General features: G+C 57.8%; 10 protein-coding genes across 10 annotated transcripts; 3 read left to right on the forward strand and 7 right to left on the reverse strand.

The window, feature by feature from the left end:
• Window positions 1-1,194: 1,194 nt before the first annotated feature.
• SCHCODRAFT_02640462 (uncharacterized protein) lies at window positions 1,195-2,211 on the reverse strand. The gene is made up of 3 exons (XM_003027724.2): window positions 1,714-2,211; window positions 1,502-1,632; window positions 1,195-1,444 (listed from the first exon to the last, which is right to left on the reverse strand). Exons 1-3 carry the CDS (start codon window positions 1,949-1,951, stop codon window positions 1,433-1,435), a joined length of 381 nt encoding a protein of 126 aa, XP_003027770.1. The 5' UTR covers window positions 1,952-2,211; the 3' UTR covers window positions 1,195-1,432.
• Window positions 2,212-2,879: 668 nt separating this feature from the next.
• SCHCODRAFT_02516405 (uncharacterized protein) lies at window positions 2,880-3,562 on the reverse strand (the record flags this gene model as incomplete). Its single annotated transcript, XM_003027725.2, has 4 exons — window positions 2,880-2,927; window positions 2,978-3,175; window positions 3,235-3,405; window positions 3,512-3,562. The coding sequence occupies 4 exons, from the start codon at window positions 3,560-3,562 to the stop codon at window positions 2,880-2,882; spliced, it is 468 nt and encodes a 155-aa protein (XP_003027771.2).
• A 592-nt stretch (window positions 3,563-4,154) lies between these two features.
• SCHCODRAFT_02640466 (uncharacterized protein) lies at window positions 4,155-5,232 on the forward strand. Its single transcript, XM_003027454.2, has 7 exons — window positions 4,155-4,343; window positions 4,405-4,434; window positions 4,487-4,546; window positions 4,609-4,680; window positions 4,734-4,940; window positions 4,995-5,060; window positions 5,113-5,232. Exons 1-6 carry the CDS (start codon window positions 4,215-4,217, stop codon window positions 5,037-5,039), a joined length of 543 nt encoding a protein of 180 aa, XP_003027500.1. The 5' UTR covers window positions 4,155-4,214; the 3' UTR covers window positions 5,040-5,060; window positions 5,113-5,232.
• Window positions 5,233-6,680: 1,448 nt separating this feature from the next.
• Window positions 6,681-8,131, reverse strand: SCHCODRAFT_02554227 (uncharacterized protein; the record flags this gene model as incomplete). Its single annotated transcript, XM_003027726.2, has 2 exons — window positions 7,853-8,131; window positions 6,681-7,792 (listed from the first exon to the last, which is right to left on the reverse strand). The coding sequence occupies exons 1-2, from the start codon at window positions 7,998-8,000 to the stop codon at window positions 6,681-6,683; spliced, it is 1,260 nt and encodes a 419-aa protein (XP_003027772.1). The 5' UTR covers window positions 8,001-8,131.
• A 215-nt stretch (window positions 8,132-8,346) lies between these two features.
• On the reverse strand, window positions 8,347-8,952 carry SCHCODRAFT_02640472 (uncharacterized protein). The gene is made up of 3 exons (XM_050346149.1): window positions 8,935-8,952; window positions 8,776-8,883; window positions 8,347-8,726 (listed from the first exon to the last, which is right to left on the reverse strand). Exons 2-3 carry the CDS (start codon window positions 8,857-8,859, stop codon window positions 8,382-8,384), a joined length of 429 nt encoding a protein of 142 aa, XP_050197903.1. The 5' UTR covers window positions 8,860-8,883; window positions 8,935-8,952; the 3' UTR covers window positions 8,347-8,381.
• Window positions 8,953-9,636: 684 nt separating this feature from the next.
• Window positions 9,637-11,624, reverse strand: SCHCODRAFT_0237750 (uncharacterized protein; the record flags this gene model as incomplete). Its single annotated transcript, XM_003027728.1, has 10 exons — window positions 9,637-10,067; window positions 10,120-10,195; window positions 10,248-10,280; window positions 10,345-10,419; window positions 10,452-10,474; window positions 10,529-11,002; window positions 11,078-11,141; window positions 11,191-11,209; window positions 11,258-11,447; window positions 11,513-11,624. 10 exons carry the CDS (start codon window positions 11,622-11,624, stop codon window positions 9,637-9,639), a joined length of 1,497 nt encoding a protein of 498 aa, XP_003027774.1.
• Window positions 11,625-12,670: 1,046 nt separating this feature from the next.
• On the reverse strand, window positions 12,671-14,760 carry SCHCODRAFT_02590498 (uncharacterized protein; the record flags this gene model as incomplete). The annotated part of the gene is made up of 2 exons (XM_003027729.2): window positions 14,364-14,760; window positions 12,671-14,314 (listed from the first exon to the last, which is right to left on the reverse strand). The coding sequence occupies exons 1-2, from the start codon at window positions 14,364-14,366 to the stop codon at window positions 12,671-12,673; spliced, it is 1,647 nt and encodes a 548-aa protein (XP_003027775.1). The 5' UTR covers window positions 14,367-14,760.
• Window positions 14,761-15,110: 350 nt separating this feature from the next.
• SCHCODRAFT_02516942 (uncharacterized protein) lies at window positions 15,111-15,870 on the reverse strand (the record flags this gene model as incomplete). The annotated part of the gene is made up of 3 exons (XM_003027730.1): window positions 15,111-15,232; window positions 15,286-15,416; window positions 15,467-15,870. The coding sequence occupies 3 exons, from the start codon at window positions 15,868-15,870 to the stop codon at window positions 15,111-15,113; spliced, it is 657 nt and encodes a 218-aa protein (XP_003027776.1).
• Window positions 15,871-16,004: 134 nt separating this feature from the next.
• Window positions 16,005-16,718, forward strand: SCHCODRAFT_02640483 (uncharacterized protein). Its single transcript, XM_050346150.1, has one exon. The coding sequence runs from the start codon at window positions 16,218-16,220 to the stop codon at window positions 16,500-16,502; it is 285 nt and encodes a 94-aa protein (XP_050197904.1). The 5' UTR covers window positions 16,005-16,217; the 3' UTR covers window positions 16,503-16,718.
• SCHCODRAFT_02640484 (enolase C-terminal domain-like protein) lies at window positions 16,267-18,034 on the forward strand. Its single transcript, XM_003027455.2, has 5 exons — window positions 16,267-16,598; window positions 16,651-16,869; window positions 16,923-17,447; window positions 17,499-17,640; window positions 17,696-18,034. Exons 1-5 carry the CDS (start codon window positions 16,572-16,574, stop codon window positions 17,956-17,958), a joined length of 1,176 nt encoding a protein of 391 aa, XP_003027501.1. The 5' UTR covers window positions 16,267-16,571; the 3' UTR covers window positions 17,959-18,034.
• The last annotated feature ends 123 nt before the right edge of the window (window positions 18,035-18,157 follow it).

The raw sequence follows: 18,157 nt of genomic DNA on the forward strand, positions 1-18,157 counted from the left end.
AATAGGCGCATATATGCGCTCAAATGTGGCCCCATTTGACAGTCAGACGAGCCATCGTTCAGAGACCGGTGAGGCATGAGATCTTCTTTGGCGCGCGCTAATACTTGATTTCTTGGGAATTCGAGGTGTATGCTGTGTCGGAGGGCCCAGTGGACGCCCTAAGCGCGCGAGCCGCAGGCTCAAAGTCGTACGGTGGTGCAGAGACAGAGATGTCGCCCAAGTCCGACGTCGTCGCGTTTGCTCGGAGAGTCGAGCAGTCGTTCGAGGTGATAGTCGAAAGCAACGAGCTCGTCGTCGCCGTCGTCAACGGCGTGAAGGCGGGACGCAAGTGTGACGTCTTGGCCCGTGATCGCGAATGGCCGGGTCACGCAGCATTCGGCAAAATCCGTGCTGTGTCAGTCCCCATGAGTCATTCAACCGCTCCGTTACCCTCGTGGGTGCACACTCACCGTCAGAGTTCGCGAACCGCGGTCGGTGTCCCCTGCTTGGCGATGGAAGCACCTTCAGGGGAAGCGGAATGCCTGGTATAGGAAGCAAGCTGCCGACAATGGAAGCAAAGCACACGAGAGCGAAGCGGCGCCTGGCAGCGTATGTCGGAAGAAGTGAACCCTCGGCAGTCGGTCAGGAGACGGCAGGGCTAATCGCAACTCAATCGCCATCTTCGTGGGCGTATATGCGGCGGAGAAATCGAGGTTCGTCAGGCGACAAGAGGTTCATCAGACGACAAGCGACTCATCAGGAGACAAGGCCTCCAGCCGACAACAAGCGGGAATCTCGAGACGCCGGGTCAGACGACGCTCACGGTCGTGTGACGGGGCAAGGGGAGAGGGTGCGGAGACGAGCTCGAGACTTGGGTGCGCGACGCCTGACAGTGCCGTCCAGGTCCCATCGAGACTGATCTGACCCGCGGCTAGTTCATGGGTAAGGTTGGGGTACCCCAGGGGACCCCATTGTTAGCTATCGCATGCAAGGGAGTCCAACCGTAACATCACGCGACTGGAAGGTAACGGCATTCGTACGTGAGGCAAGGGCCGCCTCCTAAGCGGCGGCGTGTGGCGCGTACTTGCACGAACTTTGTTCGTCGAGGCGACGTCAGGGCTACGCGACATTTCGTGTTGTTCAAGTGAGCACCAATTGTGCGACCATCGCGGCAAAGATACCTTGATATGACGCCCGAAAGCACACAACGATAACCTTGATCAACTCATCATGAGATGCGATTGTTACGACTGCACACAGATTACGACTTTCGAGATACCACTACACACTGACATGAGTTCGTTTGGTGATGGAGACAACAGGATGGGTGAATAGATGCTCAAGATGCTGATGATGAGAGGGAAGAAAGAGTCTGACTGCGCATACAGCTTCGCGAAGAGCTTCGCCTTGAGAGGGCGCTTGAGGTGCGTCCGAGGGTCCCCGAGCGAGTGCCCTAGGCCTTCGTCTGAAAGACAGCAATCAGCACCCTTCGTGGCGCACGACGGGGCACGGAAACACGCACCACAGCCGCCGAGCTACGCGCGATCGCGCCAAGGTCAAGCTTCGCGCCATCCTTGCGGATCTTGCGCGCGCGGGCCTTGTCCTCCGGCGTCACCGCCGCGCTAACAATGGGCGACACAGGCTCGTCGCTCGCTATAGTGGTGACAAAGAGCGCATATATACGTCAGCAACCGAAACACGCGGCGCGGCGAGCGCCTAAGTGAGACCACGCACAGTACTCGCTGGGCTCGCTGGCGGGCGAGAGCGCCGCAGCGTTGCCCTCGACCTCCTCTTCCTCGTAGTCGTCGACGTCGTAGAGCGCGGCGTCCTCAAGGGCGCGCTCCTGCGCGAGCGAGCCCCAGTTGTGGGTACCCGCGCCATGCTTGCGCAGGCCGGCGTCAAGGCCGGTGCGCGAGATCGAGCGGTCCTTCTGCATCGCCTTCACCGAGTTGGAGCGCGCGGTGCGAGTCATTGTGGCGATGAAGTATGGTCTGCTGGGTGGTGATGAGGGGTGCGGTGAGGCTGCTGGTGAGCAGAGACGATGGCGATGGTGGTGTGGATGGTCGTGGCAGGAAGCGAAGAGGTGCAGTTACGTGGCGGATCCCTGGTGTGGAGTCCGTCGAGTGGAGCCAAGAGCTTCGGGAGACAGGTGTATTGAGCTGTTGCACCTGCTGCGCGGAGTCTTATATACTCGCGCGACCCATGGCTGGCCCAGGCGTGCGTGCACCGGCCACATGACGACCACGGGTCTGTTGACCTGCTGATCGCGCAATCGCCGGGTCCTTCGAATGCGCTTCCGTCTTCGTTCCATTGTTCCTTTCGGAGAGCATGGAGATGAGGGCACCAAGAACACGAACAATGGGCGTCCAAATCCGTCGTGAAAGGGCAGAAGCATGAGGGCGCGAATTTGTGGCGCTAGGATCAATTGAGTCTCGAACCATCACGTGGGCGTGTTCGACTTCCCGCCGACTCCTCGACTCTATGGTCTTGCCGTGTGCGATTGACCTCTGCTCGGTTCGGATACGATTATCTGCGCCTGAGACACAGCTTCAGATGCTCGTCTAATCCCATCCAATCGTCATCGGCCCTGCGATCGCCCCCATCCCGCGTATCTCGAAGACGAAGCAAGAATCCCGCGCAGAAGAGCAGTATTCCGACATCGGCCTGCAGCTGCAGTGCAGAAACAATCGATGCGGAGGATTACTTGCTCGGTCGTGCTTCTAATGCAGCTTTACATCAACCGAGACGCCCTCAGGGCAGAGTCGAAACACCACGGGAAGTACGCGAGCTTTTGATGTTACATTGAGCATGTCCATGGCTGCATGACACAGCCAGTTGGTGTTTGCCCATCGTCTGGAAAACATGCTGATATGTGTATTGTTGTCCATGCCTGCAGGATTTCAGTTCGACTTCTTCTCCTCGGCAGCCGCCTTTGGAGGCTTCTTGTCCTGAGGGAGCGTATCAGCGACCGTCGGTCGCCTTGTCGAAACCAACACACCTGTGCAGCTGAGCGCGCATCTCCCATATCCGTCGGACCCTCGTCATCGCCGGACTGGAAGGTACCTTGACGGCTGCCCGAACTTGGCACGGTGTCCTTCTCGATCTTCGCCGTCTCAGCGACCGATTCTGAGTGCTTGGAGAACTTGTCTTGCGGACTGTCCGATGTCGCGTCGGCTGCCTTGGGCGCGTCTTCAGACTGATCATAGGAGGGCGCGTCAGCACGAGCATGCAGTCCGTTGAACGAGGGACACGCACCAATGATTGGCCAATTTCCCCTCCTACCTCCGCCTCGTACCCCTCCCCGTCCTTCATCGTGACTGACGGTGCATCGTGGCCATGGTCGCCAGAGCCCTCTCCGTGGCCCTTGCTCACGGGTGTTGAGATCACGTAGACGAGTGCCGGACCGAAGATAAGACCGGCACCGATCTGGACGTATGGTCAGCGACATATCCGGAGGAGGAAGGACAAGAGGTGCGGAGAAGACTGCCGGGAGATAGCTAGGACAGACGTCTCTCGACGAGTTGATACTCACTATCCATGGCATGTCGCTGCTCTTCTGTGGGGGATGTGCTGCTTGCGCCATTCCTCGACGACCTGCAAACGCAGCAGGACGCGCCGCGCGCGTCGCGCGAAGTGCAGAGAGTCGTGCAGCGGCGAACATTTCGTGGGGGATGGTGGTGCAAGTTCAAGAGGTCTTTGCGCGGACGTAACTCGTGCGGTTATGAGCAGAATGCCCCGGAACGCGCCGACAGGCTTTTATCGTGCTCTTGGGCATCATGACGCGACTGGAAGGTGCGCGTCAGTGGTGACTTCATGACGTCGGGAATCGCTCGCGCACACGTGACAAGTTGAACTTGGGGGACAAGCACGACCAAATAGGGAATTGATAGCGACCAAATATTTGTTCGCCTATCTTGACCGCAACCTGGATGACCTATCGACCGCTTCACAGCCGCCTAATTCTCCTTCGTGCACGCGCGCAGTCATGACAGAACCCGCGAACCCCGTCTTACGACCTCACCTTGAGTCTCACTTCTGCGGCAATTCATTCACGTGAGGCATTTAGCTGGTCATTGGACCTCCCGGCTCCTCGTCCTGTGCGGGGCACCAATTCGTTTCCGAATTCAAGATAGGGCCTATAAGAATGCAGGCGAACAAGCGTCCGCCTCTTCTTCACCGCCCTCTCACCGCTGCCCTGCCTTGACCTTTGCACGCGTACACTGTCAATTGAAGCCATGTCTACCCTCCGCGCATTTGCCTCGCGTCGTCTTGCTCAGAGTCGCGCGATGCCTGCTACTCGCCGCTTTGTCGCTACTGAAGTCCCGCCGCCAAATGGCAAGAACAGCAATGACTGGCCTTGGGTGGTACGCCCGTCGTCATCGTCGATGGACCTGCGTTTTTTTTTGACGCTCGTTTGACGCGCAGATCACGTTCGTTATGGTCTCCGTGCCGGTCGTTAGTGCATGCCGACACTATACGCGTAAGCGCTTACTGATCCCCTCCGAAGATAGCTTGGGCGACGACCCCGGTCGGTTGGAGGAGCGCAGGTCATGCTGCCCAGGGCGTGGTGAGTCATTCCTTCTGTAACTCTCGGATGAACACCTTGCTCATCGGTTATCGCCACCATAGACCAAATTCTCGCCGAAGGTCGCAGATGCGAGCGCACCTCCCAGCGACGCAGTGATCCAGTCTGCCTTGCCAGTGCGTCCTTCAGCTGCCTTTCTGTGCAGATGACTGACGTTAGCCTTCTCTAGTCCGCCAGCGACCCCAACGCCGCCGAGATCTCAGCCAAGCTTAGGCGCGCTTACCCCATCGCCCACCCTGGCGGCCTCTCCATCCCGCCAATGGTTAACGAGAGCGAGCCGAGCGATAGCCTCGCAGGTCGCCGCAAGACCGGCACGTTCCAGCACTTTGACGAGGACGGGCCCACGGATATGGCGAGGGCTCGCGTTGCGGCTGTGGTGAGCTTTAAGGTAGCCGCGTTGTAGATCGTGTCATCTCACCGCGTCGTGTAGAACCACGTCGTGCCGAAGGAGGTGGCTGAGGGCAAGAGGGTTTGATGTTACGACTGACGTTCAAAGGTGTGTTCTATTCATCATACTCCTGTCCTCATTGTGCTGAACGGGCATCAAGTTCACGCGCAAAGATGTAACTGTATGATACAATGTATTCTATGTACTTTAGGGCAGCACAAATCGCACATAAATATCATTGATCCACGGCACACTGTCCGCCCCGAAACGGGTGCGCCTCGCAAGGCCACTGCGCCTATATCAGTCGGCTTCGGATTCGGCACCGTAGACGTCGGCCACTGCACCCGCACTGTCGTCCTCCACGCGGCTCGCTCTTGGTCCCAGCGCCGCGTACGCGTCTTCAGCTCGAAGGACGCCATCGTCCACGTCGTAAAAGACCTTCACCATCGCAGGGAGTGCATCACCAAAGTCAAACCGGCGACGCGCGCCCTTGACACAACCGGCAAAACACAGGGCAGGTTTATCTACCTGCGTTAGACGCAGCCAGCCTGCAGCTAGCCTGCAGTTAGATCTAATCGAAGTGCTGGGCGAGGCCACAGCGAGGCGAGGGGCATGCCGAAGTTGCCGGGTTGCCGGCGGAGTCCATGATATGTCACGGCCATGTCACAATCCACCGCTCTTCCCTCTAACTACGATCTCTGGCCGTTATGCCACGGTCTCCCCTTCGACAAGGTAATATGATGCACAATAGATCACAGTCGTCTTCTCTTCAATTCTGATGGCCGGAGAATTGATCTTAGTCCCTCTTTGTAGCAGGCCATGCCGACGCGTGTGACTAGCTCTCCCCGACCCCCTTCGACTCGTCTCTATCCCGGAAGCACAAAGTCATTTCTCAGTCTTTGATACGTGGTGAGGAGATTACTTTCAGTGCACCTGCGCGCATACCCGCGCTCTCTCCATTGAGTGATGTCAAAATACCATGCTTCGGTGAACTGCGCAGCGTAGTCGAATCTCCGCACAGGACAAGTCAGAGATCAGACATGGGATACATGTACGACCCAGCCAATCGATGTTGACGGGTGGGTACATGTTGATGCTGGGTAAGCTGACTCGCAGGGGGGATCTTCGATAGTGGTTTCTTGGGCCTACCCCGTCGGCTGCTTCAACCTAGGTCACGCTCTACTCGCAGCTACATCTACCTCTCTAATTACCAAGCCAATCATTGAGCCCTTTTGAATTGTACCTACCACAGTAATCTTCATGCGCTGCTCCCTCAAAGTGACTAGAATATTCTCACCATGCTTCTCGCTGCCTGTTCACGTCCCTCCCGCCTCGCCATTCACTTACAGAAAGAAAAAGTGTCAATTCCTCGCTGTGCTCAATGAATTGCTAACCACGCTCAACCACTGACACCCCGACGCCCGTCGTGATTCCGGACATATTCGACTATTGGCCTCCATATCTGTAGGGACGGGATCGACTTCGTAGTTCAGAGCTTACACCAAGCCAGTAATATCCTCATCCACCTTTAGTTATCCCAGGCGATATCGCGACGTCTAGCCGCAGGAGGGACTTATAGAGCTTCATGTTCAACCGTGACATTGTTGTGACATGTCGTGAACTGCGGCGTCGGCCCGGCGAGTTCGACACGCCTATCGCCTCGTTGCAACCTCGCTAACCATTTCGATTAGATCGACCGGGGGACTAGCTGCGTCTAACGCAGGTAGATTACCCTGCGCCGACTTTTGCCGGTTGTGTGAAGAGCACGATCTCGACGTCCTTGAGTGGCTTCCACTCAAAAAGCCATTCGACCCACGTCTCATCTCGCACGCGGTCGAGTACAAGCATGCGGACTGAGATATCTGCGTCGTACAAGCGCGTAGGAATGCGAACGTCGTCCGCGCATTCGTGAAAGCTCGTCAGCTCTAGCCGATCGAACGTCGGGCCAGGAATAATAGGGAAGGCGGGCCAGTCATAAGCGGGGACAGAGAGCACTCGCAGATGGGGCATGGGAATGCTATCGTGGAAGGCCACTTCCGGTTCCCAGACTTTGACGATGTGCAGGACTTCGAGACGCGGAAAGCTGAACAAGATGCAGCGAATGTGCCACGGGTCGAGATGGGCTAGGCCAAGCTGCGTGAGGCGCTTCGTCATCGGGCTTGCCGAATTCTCGTCTTCCGATTGGAAGTCCCGATGAATTACGAAGTTCATCGTCAGGTTTGAGGCGTAGGCTGCTTTAAGCGACGGACAATGGCGGAGGATTTCAGTGGAAATTGCATCGTCGACGGTCCGGATCTCATCGGCTTGCTGACTGCGGTGGATACCCCACCTCTGAAGGGCTGTCATTGAAAAGGGATCGAGGAATTTTAGGGGAGCTAGAATGTCTCCAAGGTCATAATTGGCGTAATTGATGCGGATAGAGATTTCCTCCCAACGCGTCTGGTGCGTGGCGATCAGGGCCAGAGCGCGTTGTGTTATCGCAGGATCAAGCCTCCGTTGCGTCAGGCGCAGCCTCACAATCATCGGGGTCGCTGGCTTGCAGTACCGAAGGCATGCACTGAGCAAAGCGAGGCCTCTTGTGTCAGTGAGGTCGTCAAGGTCAATCGTTGTCCATAGACCAGAGTGTGTCCGGGTCAGGTGTAGCCATCGTTTGCACACCATTCCAAGTGGGATAGCGTCTCTGGAGTCCCCGGATGAGTAGCGGGATCCGAAGAAGGTTGGGCTAGGATATGGGAAATGGCTAGGTATGTTGGAATAGACGACGAGCAAGAATATTTCGCAGAAGAGTTCGTCGGGAAGGCTTGAGATGAAGTCTGGTTTTGAAGAGTCTGTGCGCAGTGCTGGTCTGCGTCAGCATGCGAACAATGAGCGCTGACACTGCGCTAATAGTATGCACGCACCATCGACTGGCTTAGAATTGCAGCTGGGGCTGGGGGGTCCATGCGATGAAGCTGACTGATGCTCATCGGAGCGGCGATGCACCTGCGGAGTGGCCTGTGGTCGGATGGGGTGGCGGAACGCAACGAGTCGCCTTCTGATTAAGTCCATGGTGGCAAGGGAAAGGCAAGATGAAGGTCGGCAACTCGGTTCGCGAGCCGCTTATATACCCCGCGACCGATGACAAAGACATGGCCATGCCCAGGATATTTACTCCTTTTGGCAACATTTGGCAACAACCGCTTATGCGCCCTTCGCGCACGTTCTTCGCGTTGTGTGTGCGGTCAAAGAGCGCTTCCTGTCGTATTGAGACTTATGGTGCAAGATATTCCAGAAGACCAAGGGTGAGAGTAGGAGCAGAAGAGCCGTGATGGTCCGGGAGAACCCGTGTTTGTTTGTCTGAGTTTGTGCTGTGCCAATGGTTATGTCACAGTTCGTCACACTTAGTCGCAGCACCCGCTGGTCCGACCCTCGCTCATTCTCTGCAAATGCCTATTGACCTTCCTTCTGTACCGCTTCTGGAATCTCCCCCACCCAACCTACCCTGTTCTCCACAAATAACTCCGTCGCCGGCGCCGCCACATTCTCTAACGCCCTCACATCGTCCAACACGCCCGCCTTCACGATCCTGAGTCCCGCAAACACGACCGACTCCCGCCACAGCGTCGATCCACAATCGCCACAGAAGAAGTTGGTGATAGGCTTCCCTGAGACGCCATGTGTGGTATAGCTCTTCGGTGTGCCCGATGTGAGGGTGACGGCGTCGATGGGGAACATGGCATTCGTGCTGTACGTCGAGCCGCTGATTTTGCGACAGTCGAGGCAATGGCAGAGGCACTGTAGGCACTAATCAGCTGAAGAGGGAGGGCGGCCATGGAAGACGTACAGTAGCCGTTGGTTTCCCGAAGAAAGTGAAGCGCACTGCGCCACACAGACAGCTTCCAGTGGTTTTGCTAGGGCGTTCAGCCATCTCGGGCCCGGGCGTGAAGTTCGTCTGCACCCAGGGTCAGAAGCTAGGGGTATAAGTAGGTAGCGTCGCCGTTGCCTGCGGACACGCTTCCCGCGGACGCCAGCGCCACGCTGGCATGGGGTCACGCTCAGCGTTCTTCACGTAGTCGTCATATGAATCGTGAGCAAGTACTGAGTAGATGTTCTCACCATCGAGCTTCGGGGAGTGCCCACTGCTGTCGGTGTTTCGCACAATATTCGAGCTTTCCCGCTTCTAATCGTTCTGTTAGACTCTGACACTCACCTGGATTGGTTAGTGGCGGCGAGAGGAAGGACGACGGACTGAGTTTACATGAGTCAGTGATGTATATCGAATCAGAGAGTAACAGGCTTCGAGATACATGTAACATGATGGGTCGTAAGAATCGTCGGCAAGTCGTGAGATGAACTTCGACACGGAAGTCTGTCCGTCACACGACTTGGGGTGTCGGTGTCATTCGCAGGAAAAAGAAAGGAAGGACATTGGCTTGTGAGTGAGGGAGAGAAGAAGGCACGAAGAGAGGACGAAGAGTTGCGAAGATCAGAATCAAGTTGAGGGGAAGAAGCTCCGAACGAAGATGGAGCCAGTATTGCTGCTGGCCACACGTCGGATATAATATTGCAGCCTGCGGCGATGTAGACTGTTTAGGAGAGAACATCAGTATGTTATTTATACGCGCTTTCGGCGTTTCGCGCACCACAGAAACTCGTCCATCCCTGTTGGTCATCCTGATTGACTCCACCGATTGTCGTACGTCCTTCACCATGGGGGTGGTGCGGGCCCATAACCATAGTAATATCTCGGCTGCTCATACATCTGGTGAGGAATGAAGGGCGATTCAGCGGGCCGATAGACGTTGTAGAAACCGTCCAAGGGGATAACGGGCGGGCCTTGACTGGGCGGGGCGGCATTAGGGACAACCGGAGCACCAGGACTGAAGGGAGGGCTGTCCGGCGGGATGAAAAATGTGTGTCGGGCGTAGCCTTGGGCGGAACCCGGTGTGTTTGGAGCGTAAGCTGCATATTGGGGAGCGTGAGGTGGATAATAAGGAGCGCCAGCCGGAAACTGAGGATGACCGCCCGGACGAGCGTCTCCAGTGTCGTCAGGTTCGTTGACAACGTGGTACTCATCGGCAAAGGTGCAAGATGGGTTGCGCTTTGTGCAGCGGCCCGCCGATACGTCCCAGAACGCTGCAGATAGATCAACTGTTGTCGAATAAACCAGATAGGACTGAGCGCTTACATCCGCATTTGTAGCAGAACTCTGCGCTGCACCGGCAAGTCATATGGTTGCAACCTTCTTTCAGCTCGACCATGCGCTGCAAGGCAGACAATATTCAAGCATAGTCAAGGGAAGATATCGAGACACACCTTGCACTTGGGGCATTGCTGCCATCCTTTAGCCTACGAAGCCGTCGGACGGCAGTCAGTTGACCCATGATGACAATATCGAGGGGCGAAGCCTCACCTTAGCTAGCTCGAAGAACTTCCTGTCCTCGTCCTTAGAGTTACGCTGCTCAACGGTGGCAAGTAAGCGATAAATCTGCGACAAGTACACGACAATTTAAAACATACCTGCTGAGCCTCACAGGTAGCGCCTGATGGTCGATTACAGAATATCAAGGACAACGCGTTTCGGAAGGACCACAGACCTTTGTGCCATGGCGCCTTGCAAGCTACGCAAACCTTCTGGCCGCAGCTCCAGCACTTGGCCTTGGGACCTTGCGCTTCCAATATCAGCGCCGAGCAAGACGGATTGGGGCAATACATTTTGAACTCCGCGTTCTCGACCCACTTCTGCCAGTCCCACAGCCGCATATCGTCTGCAGTGAGGATCCGACGCGCGACGTCGTCCGGTATCTCCGCTGCGGGAGCGCCTTGCTCAGTGGCGCAGCCAGGACAGGGGATTGGGAAGACGGTGGCGTCTGCGCCAGCACCGCGACCGTTATGTTGGGGATCGAGCTTCTCCATAATATGCCTCGTCAAGCAGGTGATGCAGTACTGGTGCTCGGCGGGGCATGGCAGGCGAAGACCAAACGGAAGCGCGTCGGATGTGTTAGCAGAAGCAGACGCTGCGATTGGAGAGTTGGTAATGCGCATATCGTCGAAGCAGATTCCGCATTGAACTGACGAACGACATGTACGAGATAGCGATGTTGAAGTGAGTGGTCGAGAGAAATGGACGGGATTGAGCGACTCACCTTCCGGCTCGGGCATGCTGTACACTCCATACATCCTACCTTTTCCCTTGCCATCGTCGGAGTGCTACGACTGCGTCAAAAAGACATTACATGTAAGTTAGAGGAAGACCTACCATGCCGCTTGGCCCGCGACTGCAAAGTAGGTCAGTCGCTTCACCGTAGTAGAATATAAAGGCTTACTCAGGAGGTTGCACTTCTCTTGGTTCATACGCAGGGGGCGCAGCCATGCGGCGTGATGCTTCCTTGATTTGTTCGAACTGCAGGTGCTCAGCCAGACTCAGATCTATAGCCCGCTGCTCCGCAAGCCTTTCCTCTTCAGCCTGCAGAGATAGGCGCCTCGCGAGTTCTATGTCCCCATCCGAAAGAGAGCCTTGACCAGGGTCGGCAGGGTAGTATGCATGCTGGGGCACGTTCTGAGCCCACCGTGCCACGTACGGTCCATTGTCGCGACGATCCCACTGATTTGGTGGACTTTCTGGGCCGTAATAGAAGGGAGGAGAAGGAGGAGAAGGAGGGGAGGGAGGAGAGGGGCTGCGCGGTGGTCCATGGTAAGTCGCGCCTCCCCAGTGTGAATAGCTGTAGCCTTGAGCGTACATGGCGGTGAGGAAGAGGCAGGGCCACAGAGACGCCAGTCAGCTGCCAGAGCCCTTATAAGCGGGACAGTGTAGGGCATGGGAATGGGACTGTCAACGCTTCACGGTAATGGATCAGCGAAATCCATGCATCCGCGTAAGGAAGGTATCCAGTGTCGAAACGGGAAATAATGACTGCGACAGTCTGGTCTAGCTTCGACCTTCAGAGTCGCATGCCGACGGTGTGAGTTTGAGGACCTACGAAGCGCGTAGTGCACGGGGCCTGAGCTTCATGCGCATTCGACAGGGCCCATCGCAGGAATGGAAGCAGAATCCGTGGCCGTTGTCACCTCGACTGTAAATTGACTAGTGACGGGAAAGCATGATTCAGAATCGGGACCCGGATATCTCGAAGGTCAGCGAGAGTATCAAGAGATAGAGGTCCTGCTGAACATCGGGCAGAGCCGCATGTCGTTGCGCATGTCGACGAAGAACGTTCTCGGTGGCTATGGGAGCTTGGCGGCTTTGCAGCTCCAGCGATTCTGTAGAATTCTGACCAAACACCGATTTGTGAAGTTTAAAGGCGAAGGATCCGCAAGCAATGCTGGCGGACGAGACAGACCCGTACAGTACACAAACGGACTGAGAGATCAATGTCAATCTTGTGAGCAAAGTCGCATATATCCATGACACGGGCTCCGGATTGAAAAGGTGAGAGAGAGACCCTGAGCCGAGTGCAAGAAGATATGCGAGCATGACGGTCAGAAGCAGAAGTCAAGGCTTACGTCAGCGGCGCACCCATATTATGGATCAACAATGAGTAGCATACAATATTCCATGCTGGGCGAATTCCACACAATGGCGAAGCCTCTGACCACCAGCAGTCTTCCAAGACGTTAATCAAAGCAGTTTTTCTATATTCAGGAAGCATGACATGTACAATACAAAATCGAAGGGTATAACTTATGGGTAAATCGAAGAAAGGGTATCCATCCATGCATGTCCAAAGTCTACAGTAAGTTCACCAGACCATCTCACCAAAGGTGCTCGAGATGCTCCCCCTCCCCCGCAAGCCCTCCTTCGGGCTGTATGAGTACCTAGGCGATGAGGGGCTAACGACGACATCGACGCCTCGCGCTTTCCACGCCATCATCTCTTTCGCAGCGTCGTGCTCCGCCTGGCGGAGGTCGAGCATTGAGAGGTGGAAGGTCTGCAGCGGGCGGCAGCTCTCCGTACCGTTCCGGCTCCTGAGCAGGCGCAATCCGTGTTCGGGGGTGATGCCAGAACAGTACGAGAGCCGCACGTCACGCAGGGCGGGGCACAGCGCGTCCGAATCGGCCAGGGTATCGACGAATGTGGCACACTCGCTCGCGGCCGCCTGCCGCAGGGCGCTGCGCTCATGGAGCACGAGCTCCTCGAGCGATGGTACGAGACGCAGGCACCCGACCACTTCTTCGTGCTGGCCGGGCGGCGCCGTCACTTGCAGCCGCGTGAGCTCGCAGCGTGAGCGTTCGAGCAGGCGGCGGATCACGGCGTGCGTGCCCGCGGGGGTATCGGACTGGAGGACCAGCGACTTGAGCGCGGGCAGCGTCAGGGAGTCGAGCGCACACGAGAGCGGGCCAACACCCTCGATCGCGAGGGTGTGAAGGCGGGGGAGGATCGTGCCCGCGGGGACGAGAGGCGTCGCCGCGCTCGCGAAGGGTAAGATGAGGACCAGGCGGCAGACCTCGAGCTCGGTGCACAGTGGAAGCTTACCGAGCAGCGCGCGCGTCCCGATGTCCCCCGTCTGCACGCAGAGCGTCAGGTCCCGGAGGCGGCCCCAGATGCCCTCGGGCGCGGCGAACGGGGTCGGCAGCGCCAGGCGCAGCGTCTGCACGCTCTCCGAGGCCAGCACTACATCCGGCGCCCCCGCCGCATCCAGCATCGCATCCGGGCGCACGTACACATCGCACGACCGCAGGCGCTCCGCTCCCGCGCACACCGCGCGCACCGCGTCCAGTGCCGCAGCGGGCACGGTGAGCCGGAGGTGGCGGATCCTCGCCGCGTGGGGCAGCAGAAGCGCCGCGAACGCGCACGCCGGCGACTGCGCGGCGGGCACGGGGCGCGCGCCCTCGTTCGAGAAGAGCGAGACGTCGAGCGGGCACGTGCCGGAGCGCGCGAGCCACGCGGCGGCGAGGCGCAGGCGGGTGTCGAGGCTGACGGTGGGCGGGTCGAGGGGGGAGAGGCCGCGCGGGTCGGGGCAGGCGATGTGGATGGAGGACCAGAGCTCGGCGGTGCCGTAGGCGATGTGCCGCCAGCGGCGGCAGACGCGCGTGAGGACTAGCGGGGCCTCGTTGTCGGACATGGCGGCCGGGCCGTCCGTAGGGAGGCAGGCGACGAAGATGTTCTGAAGGATCTCGGACGGTAAGCGGCGCATGTTGCTGGTGAGGGAGAGGTGCGCCTTGGTGAATGCGGAGAGCACTTTGTACTCGGCCAGCTTGCGCGCGATGGTCGCCTCCAGCTCGGCGATGTCATCTTCTAGCGTGCACATGCGTTGGCATGGTGCGGCACAGAGGTTGCGGATGTCCACGACCTCTTCATCGGTAGGGATGTAATTTGTGTGCAGAACGTGCTGGTATGGCGACTGCGCGGGGATTGCGTGCGCCATGGGTGGCAATACGGCCATCTACATACAGCGTCAGCAGGAGTACAAGACGTTAGGTCCAACAACGCACCATTTTGCTCTACTGCGACGCCGTATATGGGGAGTAGACAAGTAAGAACAACAGCGAACCGAGGACGGTCCAGGTTATATAAGTGACGGACATGACGATATGGAGGGGGCGGTCCGCGAGACAATAGCCTTATTGTGTTCCGGCACTGATCCCAGATCGCGCAGCCACGAGGCTTTGTAGCATGGTCAGACTCACAAGTCATGGAACCTCTACATGCCGGATGGCAGCCTCATGAATGCCAGCATCGATATACTCATGGTGCAGGCCGTCGCGCAGCAGCCTGCAGACAAGGAAGACCGAGGAATCCGGGTCTTCTGGTATTCGGGCTGGGAGATAGCATCTCGGAGAATAGCAATGGCATACGCCCCATATGAGCCTGATGATGGTGGTTCCGGACAAGAGCGGGCGTTATTGTCTTTCTGAACACCATCAGCGCACGTGGAAGTACGCTTGACAACAGAACACGTGCGGCGAAGTTCAACCGTGACCTGAAAGAGATACAAACCCCATGCAACTTGGTGCTCAAGATTGAAGAAGGTCCAGTGTATCTGCAAAAGAGTCGGCGCATGGATGATGATCGTAGCCGGTCAGATAGTCATGCACAGAAAGGACAAGACGGGAATATGGCAAGCGTACTGAGACCCGAGAAGGTTACTTTGCTAGTACAGAGATGAGCCTGCTCACTGACATTCCAGCCTTTTCCCATGTGCGAACGTGAATTGCTCATAAATACATGCACCCGTACGCTCAATCAATGAGATATTTCCTCTTGAAAAACGCGCGCAAATGCAACACCTGCCATGCACCCAGTGCCGCAAGCGCGATGATCGTGAACCACGCGAAGTTCGTTACTCGCCGGTTGGTCGACGCTGAAATGAGGATGAGTATCGGGCTGAGAAGTAGACAATGTAAGGGGACGTACTGTTGGTGTCGGTGAACCGCTCTTCGCGCTTTTTCAAGTAGCCCATCTCGTCCACGATCTCCTTCACAATGCCCTCAAGTTTCCGCATCTCCGTCTCCAAGGCTGAGAGGGATTCCTGGTTCGCAATGGCACTATAACGCGCGTCAGCCAAATGATCGAGACGGAAGTATGGGATACGCACTTGTAGTCCACGGCATCGGCGCCAATGTCGACGTCCAGGTCAATAGTGCGCGTGAGGTTGTTCATGTTGCCCGGGTACTTTACGTCCTGGTCCAGGTAGTTCTTGAAGCAGACGCCGACCTCGCCATTCACATGCGTGGTCACCGCTAGACGCGTCTCCCCCTCGATCCCGCGCTTGCTGAGGTACACGTTCTTCTGCGGGCTGGAGTCGATGATCTCAATGTCGACGCGCTGCTTGTCGCCCTTCGCGACGTTCGCGGTGACGATGACGAGGGTGTTCGTGTGCGCGCTGTTCCAGATGCATTTTGGCTGCGGGTACCGGGAGGCGGGGAGGTTAAATTTGATTGCGAGGGCGGGGACAATTAGTGTAAGGAGCGCGAGGAGGAGGGGGAGGCGCGGTGTCATGGCCGCCGTCGTTGGTGTCCGTGTCGGAGGGTCGTCGTGGTCGAAGGACGTGTCGGTGCGCTTGGACACTTTCCGCTTGGCCTCCGGGCCGCACGCCCGAGCGCCCGTTGTCTTCATGACTGAGTCGTTTCGTACGTCCATGGCCTCCGCAATCATCTAGACCGCTGGAAACTTGCCAGCTTGGCCTTTAGACACTGAAGCTGCGTCGGAAATGGGGGAACTATTACCCTGACTTGTCTGTCATCCAATACCCAGCAAGCTTCTCACTTCAGCCTGGAGTTCTGCTTCACTTGGACAATATTTGGCGCAAGTTGCTCAGATACAGCTCGCTCGGCACTGTGGCCCCCATGACCGTCGCATGGCTGATCTCAGCCTCTCTGTGCAACGTCAGAGCGGGTGTTAGGCCCGAAATGCCGCCCAGGACATATCGTTTTCCAGGAAATCCATCCGGGGCGCTTTCTGCAGGTCACACGCCCACCAGCCCCCACTTCTCTTCCCTCCCGGCACTTGCCCGGCACCATTCTTGCTCTCTCCGTCCCGCCGACCTTCCGCATAATCAGATCTCCAACGATGAGGCCGGTCCGACCGCCCGCCTCTCGAGCCCCCGCCGACGTAGCGCGGGGTGTACTTAAAGAGTGAACGCACAGGCGTCTTCCCCATCGTACTCCCCCCTCCCCCATTCTTCCCCCACATTGCCCCGCATGGTCAACACGATTACCAAGATTGAGGTGCGCGATCTGACACTGTCCCCTCCGCTCGTTACTCATCACCATCTGCCAGGTCTTCCGCCTCCCGCCACGCTGGGTATTCATCCGCGTCGATACCTCCAGTGGTGTCGTCGGCTGGGGTGAGGGCACACTTGAAGGTCACGATGAAGCTGTCGAGGGCGCATACGCCGACCTTGCCAGTCGCTTCGTCGGCTGGGATGCCGACAAGATCGAAGACATCTGGCAACATGCTTACCGTGGTCGCTTCTACCGAGGAGGACCCGTTCTCATGGTGCGCATCGCCCTCCCATCCACACATCCTCACCGCCACTAACATCCTCACAGAGCGCACTCGCCGGCCTCGACATCGCCCTCTGGGACATCAAGGGCAAGACACTCGGCGTCTCCGTCGCCTCCCTCCTCGGCGGCGCGATCCGCGACCGCATCCGCGTCTACGGCTGGGTCGGCGGCGACAAGCCCTCCGACGTGCTCGAGGCGGCGAAGGTCCGCAAAGCCGAGGGCTTCGACGCGATCAAGATGAACGGCACGGGCAGCGTCCCCTGGCTCACGCCGCCCGCGCTGCTGCAGGAGACGGTGGAGAACCTGAAGGCGGTGCGCTCGCTCGGGCTCGACGCCGGCGTCGACTTCCACGGGCGCGTGCACAAGGGGACGGCGAAGCAGCTCGCGAAGGCGCTCGAGCCGTACGGGCCGCTGTTCATCGAGGAGCCGCTGCTGCCGACGCAGCCGCTGGAGATCGCGGATCTGGCGAAGCAGACGACGATCCCGATCGCGCTCGGGGAGCGCCTGTACTCGCGCCAGGACTACCGTCCGTACTTCGAGGCGCGCTGTGTCGATGTTGCCCAGCCAGATGTGAGTGACAAGTTGGTCTCGAGGTAGCCGTCTTACTGATGCCCTCTATAGATTGCCCACTGCGGTGGCATCTCTGAGCTGCGCCGAATCGCCGCCTACGCAGAGACCTACGACGTCTCCGTCGCACCCCACTGTCCTCTCGGCCCCCTCGCCTTCGCCGCCAGCTTACAAGTCGACGCCGTCACCGTGAACTGTGAGCCCGATTACTACCGTCATCATATCTTCCTCAATATCTATTCTCCATCTAGTCGCCATCCAAGAAATGTCCTGGAAGATGCACTACAACTCGCAGAACATGTCCGAGGCGGACCTCATGACCTACATGCTCAACCCTGAGGTCTTCCAGGTCAAGGACGGGCGCGTGGACGTGCTGCAGGGCCCGGGCCTTGGCATCGAGATCAACGAGCCGTTGGTGCGCGAGACGGCGAAGAAGTACGGGGAGATGAAGGAGTACAAGCCGTGGAGGAACCCGACGTGGCGCGGGGAGGACGGGGAGCTGCGCGAGTGGTAGACTGGTGGGACTTTGGAAGCTAATGCGCTGTGTATGAATTAGATGAATTTGCTGCCTCGGCATCATTCTCTCCCAACGAACGCAGCAAATCCGGACGCACGGGCAATCCAGGTCGCGCCACTTAAGTATTCATCACCGCATCTCTGGTCCGTGATAGCAATGCCTCTCGGCGATGCGAAGGCGTCGCAACTTGACAACG

Source organism: Schizophyllum commune (genome assembly GCF_000143185.2).
Source record: "Schizophyllum commune H4-8 unplaced genomic scaffold SCHCOscaffold_12, whole genome shotgun sequence".
In the NCBI taxonomy this organism is placed as follows: Eukaryota; Fungi; Basidiomycota; class Agaricomycetes; order Agaricales; family Schizophyllaceae; genus Schizophyllum; species Schizophyllum commune.

Coding starts and splice junctions, on each gene's coding strand:
- SCHCODRAFT_02640462 (XM_003027724.2), bottom strand. CDS start 1,951: ATGACTCGCACCGCGCGCTCCAACTCGGTGAAGGCGATGCAGAAGGAC. Junction 1,633..1,713: donor CAGCGAGCCCAGCGAGTACT/GTGCGTGGTCTC, acceptor TCACCACTATAG/CGAGCGACGAGCCTGTGTCG.
- SCHCODRAFT_02640466 (XM_003027454.2), top strand. CDS start 4,215: ATGTCTACCCTCCGCGCATTTGCCTCGCGTCGTCTTGCTCAGAGTCGC. Junction 4,344..4,404: donor GCAATGACTGGCCTTGGGTG/GTACGCCCGTCG, acceptor TTTGACGCGCAG/ATCACGTTCGTTATGGTCTC. Junction 4,547..4,608: donor GTCATGCTGCCCAGGGCGTG/GTGAGTCATTCC, acceptor TCGCCACCATAG/ACCAAATTCTCGCCGAAGGT.
- SCHCODRAFT_02640472 (XM_050346149.1), bottom strand. CDS start 8,859: ATGGCTGAACGCCCTAGCAAAACCACTGGAAGCTGTCTGTGTGGCGCA. Junction 8,727..8,775: donor TCGGGAAACCAACGGCTACT/GTACGTCTTCCA, acceptor TAGTGCCTACAG/TGCCTCTGCCATTGCCTCGA.
- SCHCODRAFT_02640483 (XM_050346150.1), top strand. CDS start 16,218: ATGACCGTCGCATGGCTGATCTCAGCCTCTCTGTGCAACGTCAGAGCG.
- SCHCODRAFT_02640484 (XM_003027455.2), top strand. CDS start 16,572: ATGGTCAACACGATTACCAAGATTGAG. Junction 16,599..16,650: donor ACACGATTACCAAGATTGAG/GTGCGCGATCTG, acceptor ACCATCTGCCAG/GTCTTCCGCCTCCCGCCACG. Junction 17,641..17,695: donor CGACGCCGTCACCGTGAACT/GTGAGCCCGATT, acceptor TTCTCCATCTAG/TCGCCATCCAAGAAATGTCC.